Source organism: Lampris incognitus, chromosome 8 (assembly GCF_029633865.1).
Source record: "Lampris incognitus isolate fLamInc1 chromosome 8, fLamInc1.hap2, whole genome shotgun sequence".
NCBI lineage: Eukaryota > Metazoa > Chordata > Actinopteri > Lampriformes > Lampridae > Lampris > Lampris incognitus.
In genome coordinates, this window is record NC_079218.1 from 21994743 (window position 1) to 22007572 (window position 12830).

General features: G+C 41.6%; 1 protein-coding gene across 1 annotated transcript in view; it reads right to left on the reverse strand.

Annotated features, from left to right (window-relative positions):
• cadm1a (cell adhesion molecule 1a) overlaps positions 1-12830 on the reverse strand; it is a 560283-nt gene that overhangs the window by 112758 nt on the left and 434695 nt on the right. The window contains exons 3-4 of the mRNA XM_056284957.1: positions 8275-8427; positions 7155-7292 (exon numbers count right to left, since the gene is read on the reverse strand). Coding sequence (XP_056140932.1) covers positions 7155-7292; positions 8275-8427 — 291 coding nt within the window. The remainder of the gene's footprint in view (positions 1-7154; positions 7293-8274; positions 8428-12830) is intronic.

Sequence of the window (12830 nt, forward strand, 5' to 3'; positions counted from 1 at the left end):
AAGTAAAACAAGAAGACAAAAGCGGCATTAACTTGGTGGAGAGAAAACAGAAAGGTGTTGAAAGATAAAAATGGTAAAAGAGATAAAAAGGGAGTAAAACACAAAACAAATTGTAAATATAAATAAATACAATTAAAAGAATAAAAGCAATAAAAAGATGACATCACATAAAAGCAAGCCTATAAAAACCGGTTTTAAGAAGTTACTGATTCTGCAAGTCCTATCTCCTCAGGCAGGTCGTTCCAAAGCCGAGGGGCCCTGACAGCAAAAGCACAGTCAGCTTTAGATTTAAGCCTCGACTTTGCAACGGCCAGAAGGGCCCCACCTGAGGATATAAGGCTGTGAACTGGCTCATACGGGGTCAACATTTCTAACATGTAGCTTGGGGCCAGGCCCCGATGTGCTTTAAAAGTGATCAGTAAAACCTTAAAATCAATTCTAAAACAAACAGCCAACGGAGAAAGGCCAGGATAGGGGTGATGTGATGCCATCAATTAAAACCAGTAAGAAGCCTAAATGCTGCATTCTGAACTAGTTGGAGGCGACAGAGTGACTTTTGGTTTATGCCAGAAAGCAGGCCCGGATTTATACAGTGTGGTGCCCTAGGGTGACCACATTTGAAGTGCCCCCCTCCCACTTTACACGTAAAAAAAGGGAATTTTATTATGGGTATAAAGACCATAGATTTACATGAATATACAGGCTCAACATGCATACGACAGAAAAATGTAAGACCCAACCAAAAAAACAAAAAAAAACTTACACTATAGATATAGACATGAGCCTACAAATGCCATACTAGCCCCTGCACTGATGCTCAAATCTGAATGCAACGCACATCCCAATGCAATACATTATACTAAATATCATTATTTCCATCATAAATTCCCTGTATGAGGCCTAAATGCAAAACCATTACAGAGTATGTCTTGGAAAATCATCCCACCCATATACCAAATTAGGCAGGCCTGATAACGACTGTCGCAAGCATCCATTTGAACAGCTGAATGATCAGAGTACCAGGTGAGGTGATGTGAAGGCATAGGGAATAGTGCATTGAGACGATGTATTGCAATTTGTTGGCTATAAGAATTGTTTTGTTGTTATGTTGTTTTCAGAAACAGAAATTGAAGGAATGAATACAGAATAGTGATTTGATTTTCATTTCCACAAACGAAAAGACATTTTTCGTTTTCCTGGTCAGAAACGGCAGATACAACATTTATAAAGGACTTGATTTTCCTTCTAAATAACATCCGATGAGCGGGTCTAAGGACAGGATATTGTGTTGCTGTTAAGCCCACTGAGGCAAATTTGTAATTTGTGATATTGCCCTATACAAAAAAAAAAAAAAAAAAAAGACTTGACTTCTCGCCTTTGTAAAACAGAAAATTACTTACTGTTCTTATTCCACACAGGAGGTGGATTAGTAAAATGGTCTAGGAATATATTTCAGCAATAAAGTGTACAACTATTTTTATCTAACTAGCACCACTCTGCTATTGCAACCCACATTGTGGTCAGAGGGGGGATTACATCTGAAAACCGCTGCACTAGTTACTGAAATAAACAGCGTCTTTCTCTTCACCGCCCTCCATGGTGCTGAAAGACCCACAGGGGAAGTAGCCGTTGTAGAAAATATGATAAATATTTTAAAATATATTTTAAATATTTTAAAAGTTTAGTGGTTGTCTTATCCATTTGGTGGCCCCCAGCACAGCAAATTGGCTGATGCCCCCAGGCACTTGCCCAATGTCATATATGGATAATCGGGCCCAGCCAGAACGGAGGGAGTTACAGTAGACAAGTCTAGAGAAAATAAGAGCATGTCATTTCACCATGTCTGTGTTTATAGCATTTTGTTCAAACCTTGATGAGGACCACATAGCCGACATGTGTAAGAAGCCTCACAGCTCAAGTAAGGAATATACAAAGTTCTTCATTTTGTAAATGGCTGTTGTCTGTGCTCTACACCATTCCGTGTGTGAATACTGCTTTCTTAATTGTATTATTCTGGAATGACACCGCCAAAGCCCAGACAATAAGTTTTCATTGAAAATCTGTGGTACGACCTGAAAATTGCTGTCCACTAATGCGTCTACATTTAATTTGGCAGTCGGAAAAAATGGAGGAATGAGCAGAAATTCCAAAATCCAATTGTGCAAAGCAGATATGAACATACCTGAGCAGACTCGCAGCTTGCAATTTGCTGCCAAAGACCAAAGAACTGACTCTGAGGAATACTTTTGTACATGAGAAATTTGCCTTTTTCTTGTTTGAAAAACAAATGTTCTTGACTAAAAAGTGTTTTTTGCTTCATAAATTGAGGGAATTTATTTTGTTAGTGAAGTCAGAAAAAAAAACTTCAATGCATTAAAACTTGGAAGTGTAACAGGAACAAAACGTGTAAAAATGTAACTTTCTGAAGGAACTGTAGTGGCGAAATGTCTTCATTACCTGAGTCAGACTTTGCTTTTTCTCTTTCTTTCCTCCTCAAGAACACAGTATACTGCAGCCTGGTAGGTCACACTCAGGTTAGTTATGTAAACTATACAATAAGTGGCTATTACCAAAGAAAACTAGCTGTATAACCGAGACACCGAGACCTGGCCATCATCATTGACAACACTGGTGACGCCAAATCGGACTGTGAGGAATCTGGGTGTGATCCTGGATGACCAACTGTCGTTTGCTGATAACGTTGCATCGGTTGCTTGCTCCTGCAGATTTCTCCTCTATAACATCAGGAGGATTCGCCCATTCCTCACCGACGAGACGGCACAGGTGCTAATCCAGGCTCTGGTCATCTCCCGGCTGGACTACGGCAACTTCCTCCTTGCTGGAGCTTGTTTGGAAAGCTGCAGCTTGTCTGGTGTTCAACCGCCCTAAGTTCTCCCACACAACTCCCCTTCTCATGTCCCTACACTGGCTCCCAGTAGCTGCTCGCATCCAGTTTAAGACTCTGGTGCTAGCCTACAGGGCAGTGAAAGGAACAGCGCCTTCCTATCTCCAGGCCATGGTCAAGCCCTACACCCCCGCCTGACCACTTCGCTCTGCCGCCTCGGGACGCCTGGTTGCCCCGTCGCTCAGAGGCCCCTGCTGCCGATCGACCCGGTCATGGCTTTTTTCTGTCCTGGCACCACAGTGGTGGAATGAACTCCCCACTGATGTCAGGACAGCGGAGTCGCTGCCCATCTTTCGGTGCAGGTTGAAAACTCACCTCTTCAAGAACTACTACCCTGTTACTTGTTCTTAGCACTTATTGTATTCACTCATAAAAAAAAATCTCTTTCTTGCACTTTTACTTTAGCACTGGTTTTGCTCTTAGATGCTTGTTTAGATGCACTTATGACATCTGATGACCAGTAGTTCTCCTGATTTCCTACGTTAAATGCCCTATTGTAAGTCGCTTTGGATAAAAGCGTCGGCTAAATGACTGTAATGTATAATGAGGATTATGCACAGCAAATAATACACACCATGAAGTACTGATCACTAGAGATTCACATACAGGTATACATGCATCTTTCTTTTCCATACAGCTAGCTATAAAAAATTATGACGGAAACCACATCTAAAACAACTTTCGGATTCAACAGTATCCGATCTGTGAGGTTCGACAATCAAAATCAGTCCAACAATAATAGCGAACAGTCTAAGTCCAACTGTAATGCCTAAACGTGAAAAGATCAACCGTTCGAAGGCCTAACTATCCTGATACCCTTGATATAATTTGACCTAGATAGGTTCAATTACAACATAATGACACATTCTGTTAACTAGTATGTGAGATGAAAAATTCATGGGATTTTAGAGTAACTGAATTTCCTGAGGAGTGACAGGAATATTAATAATAAATTACTCATAAATCTCTGTTTGATTGAGTCATCGTCCCATTGAAACATTCAGAGCCTATACTTGCAGTGGCTTTCGTTATGATGTTAATGAGAAGTAATTTGAATTTGCAATCCAAATGCCAGCGCACAGGCTCAAATGTAAAAAAAAAAAAAAAAAAGAAAGAAAAAAAAAAGCAGCACTTATTGGCTTTGGATGTCAAAAGATTTTATCTCGGTCTTTGCGTTCTCTGTCTTTTCTTACATCATTTTGCAATTCTTTTTTCTTCCAACAGCTGCATTCAATGGAAGTGAGCAGAGTAATTAATGACCTTTGAAATCAGACAAAGCATCTTCGCTTAACTAAACCCTGAACAGTGTAAAAAGAAAAGCCCACACCCAAAATAGTATTTTATCCATTTACAGTCTTCCTGCAAAGGTGTTGCAGGGTAATTGAAATCACCCTTTGGTTTTCTCAAAAGACTTAAAAGCCAATCATTGTTCTGGTCCCCTTCAGTCAACGGAGTGCCCTCCTTCTGTCGCTTTCCTCTCTTTAGCCCTCACTTTTACATCTCTCTTGCTCTTTTCTCTCATGTGAAAAGAGAAGAACTCCCATTGTTTTCACCACTGTACCACTTTTGCTTCGATTCTAGCTGAAGTCCTGGAGTTATCAGCACTTGGGTGGACATTATTAAATTCCAAAACAAGTGGGATGAGAGAGCGATTCAGTAACAGTAAGATAAGGAACTTGTACATAGTAGGAGCAATGACTGGATGTACATTGGTAAACATCACAGCAGCAACCTTTAAAATATATTTAAAAATGCTCGCTTATCCTATAACATAATTAAGTTAGATTCTGGGCACATTCAATTAAAATAATTCAGCCAGGCAAAAAGATGAAAGCAAATTTGTGTAATTTGTTGCAAAGTGCCTTTCCCATCTTGTACTTTGTATCTTATTTAATAGCAATTATTACTCTTTCAACTAGCAATAATCACACCTCGGATAAGACTCATAGGCTACAATACTGCCATTGGGCAAAGCAGTTTCCTCCCACAGTCCAAAGACATGTTGGTCAGGTGAATTGGCTGTACTAAATTGTCCCTAGGTGTGAATGTGTGTCTGTCAGCCCTGTGATGGACTGGCAGCCTGTCCAGGGTGTCTCCCCGCCTGCCGCCCAATGACTGCTGGGATAGGCTCCAGCATCCTGCAACCTGATTTCGGTAAGCGGCTTGCATAATGAATTAATGAATGACTCTTCCACCTTTCGCTTTGGTTTGGCAGAACAATATAATGTTAGGTTCTTCTTCACACTACTAGTATGATTGAGCTTTTTTTGTGAGTGATTCACTTAGCTGAGCCACCAAGATGCCCCCTTGACTTTGAAAGTTAGATAAAATGGTACAGGTTGCAAAATATGGTACTGACCAATGCTACTTAGCTGTAAAATATATAGTGTCAGATAACCATTTAGGTTTGGTCTGAACTTGCAGGGGATGAATATAAAGCGCTTAAAGATATCCTTGGTTGGGGCACCTCTGTAGCCGAATAGTTACAGCGCATACCTAATGGCCACATGGCAGCAACTGTTGCCAGTTCGATTCTAGCCGGCGACCTTTGTTGCAGATCATACATGCATGTTGCATGTTGGCAGCACGGTGGGGCAGTGGTTAGCACTGTCGCCTCACAGCAAGAAGGTCCTGTGTTCTAAACCCAGGATTGTCCAACCTTGGGGGTCATCCCAGGTCATCCTCTGTGTGGAGTTTGCATGTTCTTCCCATGTCTGTGGTGGGTTTCCTCTGAGTGTTCCGGTTTCCCCCACCATCAAAAAAGACATGCATGTTAGGGTTAATACTCTTGTCTGTGCCCCTGACTGAGGCATGGCAAGACGAACAGGAGTTGGTCCCCGAGTGCTGCACAGCGGCTGCCCACTGCTCCTAGCTACACAGCTAGGATGGGTTAAATGCAGAGCGTAATTTCCCCTACGGGGATCAATAATGTATCTCAAAAAAAAAAAATCCTCTCTCTCTCATTTCCTATCTGCCTCTCCACTGTCACTGTCTAATAAAGGTAACAAATGCCAAAATACTTATTTAAAAAAGACAGCCTTGCTTGACAAGTGGCCTTGCCATTGTATTCAGGTTACTATTTGCATTGTTTACTGAATTTTAAGGACTACATTGGTATACATGGCTAGACGCATGCGACATGACTTTTGTGTGTTTTTGCTATTCTAAACTTGAAACAAGAGTTGCAACTATCATTTGCAGTAGTACAGAGGGTGTTCTGGTTATACATGAAAAACTGCAGGAGAAAGTGTGTGTGTGTGTGTGTGTGTGTGTGGAGGGGTCTGACAATGAACTCTGTCAACAATATTTTTTGCCTTTCAGATGTTCACATAACAACAAAACCATTAAAATGAGCTTAGCAGTCCTGTTTGCTTTTAAAAGAAGTAAATACAGACTCCAGAAGGCAAATTGGCATTAGCTAGAAGTTCAATACCTGTAGGCAAGGCGATGTACCAGAATTTGTTGACTACAGGGGAGAGCTTTGTAAACACTTTCTGCTTCAACTAAACTCCAACAGTCGATTATTTGGGAAATCAAAGTGATCCCTGACCTGTACCTTTCTAAGCTCTCCCAGATTTAAGTTGACAACTCTTGGTTTAATGTTTTGCAGTATAAAAGTGAACATGTGCATGTTCCTTTATAGATTCTCTTTGGACCCTTTGTGTTCAGGGTGAGATGAAGCTTTGAGTGGGTGCCCCGATTTGAAGCTGCACGGTGGGGTGTCTGCTCACCAAATGGACTTTGGTCTGCCTTTAAAAGCTAGATTTTTAAAAGCAGGCTCTGGTCACCGGTGCACATCAACATTACTTTTATGAAACAATCAAAGGACCAGGAGTACCCGGATAAAAAGCAGCACCGCCGATGCAAGCACTCAATAAGGAAAGCAGGAAAGACAAAGATGGAAAATCCCAGAGAAGTTTAAAAAAAGATGCTTTCAAAATTCAGTTTTGCAGAGGGAGGAAAAGAGTAGAGTGGGTACGTGAAATAACGGGTATATAAAGATAGAAAAGAAGAAACGAGAGAGGGTTCTTTAGGATTAACATTATCTTTGAATCACAGCTGACTATTATTTGTTGAAATACAACATTTTTTTTGTACAAATGAGGGACGAAAAAGCTGTCAGGTGAGTGAATATTTCTAAAACGAAATAAAGTTCGCATTTTCCCAAAAGTATGGCCGCATGTGTTGATACAGAGATCATGAGGTGAGTCATGGCTGGGTATTACATTGTCTGTGGGGGGCGATGTACCTGGGAGCTCTTTGTCTCCCTTCATCCATCTGATAGTGGCAACAGGCTTACTGCCCATGGCGGTGCAGGTCATCTCTGTCTCGTTGCCCTCACTAAGGATCTCATCCCGGGCCTCAATGATGGGGTTACCTGGAGGAACTAGACCAGGACATATACATAGAGCCTTGTAAACAGGATGGGAAAAGTGCACTTCTGTACCTACCGTGTGACATCAGTTGGATCAGCGTGTCTCAAACCTCTCCTGGCGGACCACTTGTCCTGCATGTTTTAGATCTCTCCCTGCTCCAACACAGCTGATTTAAATGATCAGTTTTGTTATTGGGCAGCTTAGGGAGCTCATAACGAGTTGATCATTTGAATCAGCTGTGTTGGAGCAGGGAGAGATCTAAAACATGCAGGACAAGTGGTCCGCTAGGAGAGGTTTGAGAAACGCTGAGGTGGATGACACATTTGGATGTAGAGGAAAAAAATAAATGTTCATAAACTAGAATTTGTCGAGATAAAAAAAAAGGATATTTTCTCATGGAAAACAGCACTGCTCTAGTATAACCAGAACTACTTCAGGTTTGCCTGACTGACAATTGCATCCATTACAATTCAACATCGGATAATTGAAATCAAATTGAAACATCAGCGAGGCATCCTCTCCTTCACCTCAGGTTTGCCCTGGTTTACAGAAGATCTGAGTGGTTGTGTATCTTGAATAAAAGTCATATAATCCTTTTTACCGCAGTAACTAATATAGCTAGCATCAATTCAAACTATACAATGCCTATAGGTAAAACAATGAAATGAATAGCAAGATTTGTTGGATGCTACCACTAAATATCAACAGTCAATTATTTGAGAAATCAAAGCAACGCTTGACCCATTTCCCAGATTTGCATCGACAATTCTGCTTTGGGTTTAATGTGTTGCAGTACAAATATGAAATTATAAGATCGTCATAGATTGTCTTACACTACAAAAGTATACAGTAATAGCAAACTTTGTTTCGGGAGTGTCACATTATGTATGGAGAAGGTTGTGTGGGAGAAAATCCCACACAACTAACACTGTGCTGGAATTTTTGAAAGTGTCAAGTATTGTGTCTGTATGTGTTCGGGTGTGATGGTCATACTCAGCACTGTGATGTCTGCATAGGCTTCCTGTGGGGGGTCTGTGTAGAGCTGGCACACATATCGACCCTCGTCTGACAGAGAGACGTTAGACAGGGACACCCGAAGCTCGTTGTCCGAAAAGTTCACCAGCTGAAATCGTGAGTCTTTCAGAGCTGAGGGAGAAAATAAAAGAGGGATGATGTTGAGAAACTGTTTTACAAGGAAAAATTGTCACAGTGTTGAGGATTTTTTCCAAGATCTCAAATAAAAATGTGTGGCAAAAATGACTTGAGATATGCCTGGCTAATTAAGAACCTCACAAGAGTGGTTGTGTCTGTCTGTCTATTAAATACTGTATATTTGCATTTTCATGCACATTTGTGGCTAGCAATCTTTGTTATGAGTTCCCATTTTAATCAATTTCATTGTTCTTTAGCATAACAGAAATGTATACAGGGCAAAACACACAGGCAAACAAAACGCTTGTATCAACTACAGAGGCAAACTCAGAATAGTTTCTACCCTGCCCTTGGTTGTCCTTTCGTTGTTCCATGGAGAAATGGAAGATAAATCCATAAATCTTGTGTCTTATATCCCCCCCCTCTCAAGTAGCCAATCTCATCTTGCCTAACCTTGTTTTCCCTCCCACCTAAGCACATGTTGTCAACTGTGATGTACACTGAGTGTACAACACATTGGGGACACCTTTTGTATTATTGCATTGTACCCCCTTTTGCCCTCTGAGTGGCCTCAATATATTGGGGCCTGGACTCAACAAGGTGTTGAAAGTACTGTTCCATAGGGATGCTGGTCTAGGCTGACTTCATCGCTTCCCACAGTTTTATGCTCAGTGTAGCTGGTAGTGGATCTTTAAACCGAATAGCTTGTTATATCTCATCCCACTGATGTTAGGCACGTCCCACTGATGTTAGGCACATATTGAGATCTGGTGCCTGAGTGGGCCTTTGTATTATGATGAATTCCTTGTTTTGTTCATGAAACCATCCCTAGTCCACAATCTGAGCCTTGTGGCACGAGGCATAACCTAGCTGAAGAATAAATAAATACATAAAAGAATAAAAATCACAGATGGATACACTGCTGCCTTTGAGGGCTACACCTGATTTGCAGTGATATTCAGATATCCTGTGGTATTCGGAATTTGTTGCACTTTTATCTAGGTGCCCAATGTGTTTCATGAAAACACACACCCACACTATTACACCACAACCAGCAGCCCGCAATGCTGACAAGCTGCATGATGAAGGCATCGACTCATGTGATTGTCTCCACACCCTAGACCTCCCATCAGTGTAAAACAGCAGGGACTGAATGACAACATCGGGATGAAAGCTTACCCTCCTCCACCTCACTCTGATATGCTGAAAAATTCTAGTCTGGTTGACAGCCACTCTAGGCTCTTTGCACCGTGCTCTCTCAGTCTATGTTAAAATAAACACAATCCCTTCTAAAACCACCGGGTAACACTTTTTTTGAATTTATTTTTTTTTAATTTCGGCTGTGCAAGACTTTCATCATCGGTGATTCAGGAAAAATAGCTTATTCTGTATTATTTCTGAAAAGGATTACAGTAAATACTACCTTTAATTTAAGAGAAGGGGCATATTGTATAGTAGGGCAAGCAACTGTACAATAAGAATCTGGGCCATCATCCTTTGCCAAGATGGTTGGTGTTCTTTATGTGTTGGAGTCACTTTTTGCCAGCTCATCACTGATCTCTAGTGAATTCTGCTGTCTCAGTAGTTTAAACACAAAAAAAGGAAAAAAGGAAGATAAGGAAAACAGAAAAAAAAATGGCACAACAGGAAACCAATGTGACATACAAAAGGTTTGTCTTAAAAGAAGTGGTTCCATTATAGTAAATAAGCTAAAAATGCACAGTTCTTTTCCTCTGGGAGAACCTCGTCATGTCTTACCTGCAAGGTCTTCATAATATTCCAGACAAAAGCATGGTTGATGATTCTCTTTTGTAATGCTACTGTGTATTGGTTTCTTTTGTCTTGGCAAAATTAAGTTATTACGGTGCCACATAAATAATGTGCAACTAATTAGTGCTACTGACTTGAAAGGCTTGTGGCCAGTAGTCACTAAAGTAAGTGGTTAGTCTCCAAGTCCAAAGAAATTTCATTCAATATACTGAATTAATTGTAATACCAATGGCATGGCAACATGACTATAGAGGTATTGGACTAAATGAAAAACCTAGCTCAAGCCTGACACCAACAAAGAAATAAAAAAGCACCTCACAAAAAGCATGCTTTTCATCAAAAGATAAATATACCGTATTTCCTGGACTACAAGTCCCACCAGAGTATAAATAGCATTCAGCAAAAAAAACATGTTGCTATGAGGGGAAAAAAAACATGTAAGTTGCTTTGGTCTATAAGTCATTTATATGGTGGTACAGTATAGAGGCCTGCATGGCCCTGTTTTCTTAATCCCACTCCTGCAATTTGTGTGTCCACTTCCACCTACACCCACAAACATTCTGACCATTCACACCTGCACAATAGAGTTCCATTGATTTTGTGTCTTCTCCCGTCTCGCAGGGGAAAATGCTATTTTACTGTGTAATATTAATAAAGAGGCGCATACCTGTTGGTAATAACGTAACATTCTAGTGCATAATTGCATTCATACTAGCACAACAATTACAGTTAGTCTAGTGCAACAAGTACACCTAGTCTAGTGTAAAATTACATTGTATCTAATTATTTTAGAACATGTGTTGTTGGCTGTAGTTGTTTGTTTTTCTGAGGTTGTTTTATTTTGTTTCATTTCCCTGTGTCTTTTAACATGCTGATCAGCACTGTATTCTGCTCAATGACATTAAAGGCTTTCTATTCTATTGTCAACAAAGTCTTTCCTGGCGATGGAGTCATTCAGTTGAATGTCCGAATGCAAAGTGCGACACATTTCTTAGTATAGTCTTGTTTAATAAGTGCAGGAAGAAGTGCTTTATCTTTGAAGAAGAGCTTACTGTGACCAGGGAGAATGGAGCAGGTATGTTGCCTCAACACAGAGGTGCCAGATTTGTGCCCATTGTAGATCGATACTTTTGCACATTTTTTCGCAGATAACAAAGTCCAGTTTGTTTCAATCTTTTTCAGTAACAACTGAGAAATTTCTCCAAATGTCAGACTTGCCTTGCTTTTCTTTTGTATTGTAATTACCTCTTTCAATCTTCTTTTCAACTTCATTAATGACTCCACCTTCTGGTTAGTGCTAGCTAACAGGATCCGAAGTTTATTATTTGACTGCCCGCTCTTGCCCACTGCTAAGTTATAACCATCCACTACCATGAGATTTGCACCGGATCCCGCGGGTCCCAGTGAAGTCCTTAAGTACAGTGTTGTGGCGAGCCGGCATGGATGAATGAGAGATAGAACTCTCTTATTCGCAACCCTCGTGTCCGATATACTGCACGGCCCCGAGAATGCTGTTTAATTTTTACACGCCGTCAGAACCGAATGGAACTGACGGAAAAGGAGAGACTGAGAGAAAAGGATTCAGTCAATGGCAGCTGTCACATACACCACACAACCCCACGTGTGCTCCTTTATTCTGCCCCTCCCTATGGTTGCCGAACAGTGGCTTCCCCTAACAAGGTCATTATTGAACATACCAGTCTGAGTCACGGTCCTACAGTCAGTCAGTAAAATGGTCGTCTACCCAGTCCGAGTGGAATCCTCAAACAAACAACAATAATCACAACATGAACAGAACATTATTAAAACACAATTTGAAGACCATTAACAGTCCCATAAGTCCTTGCGCTCCCCAAGTGCGGCGCCACCGACAGTCGGAGCGACCAACTCCCCTGGTCGCTACAGTATTTTCTATTGAATCACAAGACTAAACATTATCATGTACTGGTCTTAGTTGAAATGCAGTGTATTTGTCCAACAAAATTCATTCATTCATCGTCAACCGCTTCTCTGGGGTCGGGTTGCAGTGGCACCAAGCTAAGTAGGGCACTCCAGACATCCCTCTCCTCAGCAATGCCCTCCAGCTCCTCCTGAGGGATCCCAAAGTGCTCCCAGGCCAGACTGGACATGTAATCCCTCCAGCGAGTTCTGGGTCTACCCCAGGGTCTCCCCCCCAGTTGGACATGCCCAGAAAGCTTCCAAAGGAAGGCACCCAGAAGGCACCCTAATCAGATGCCCGAACCACCTCAACTGGCTCTTTTCGATGTGAAGCAGCAGCAGCTCTACTCCGAGCTCCTCACCCTATCTCTAAGACTGAACCCAGACACCCTACGGAGGAAACTCATTTCAGCAGCTTGGATTCATGACTGCATCCTTTCAGTCACTACCCAAAGCTCATGACCATAGGTGAGGGTTGGAACGAAGACTGACTGGCAAATTGAGAGCTTTGCCTTCTGGCTCAGCTCCTTCTTCACCACAATGGTCCAGTACAACAGCCACATTACTGCTGATGCTGCACCAGTCTGCCTGTCAGTTTCCCGCTGCATCCTACCCTCACTCATGAACAAGACCCCAAGATGCTTGAACTCCCTTCACTTGAGGCAACAACTCATCCCGAACCCGGAAGG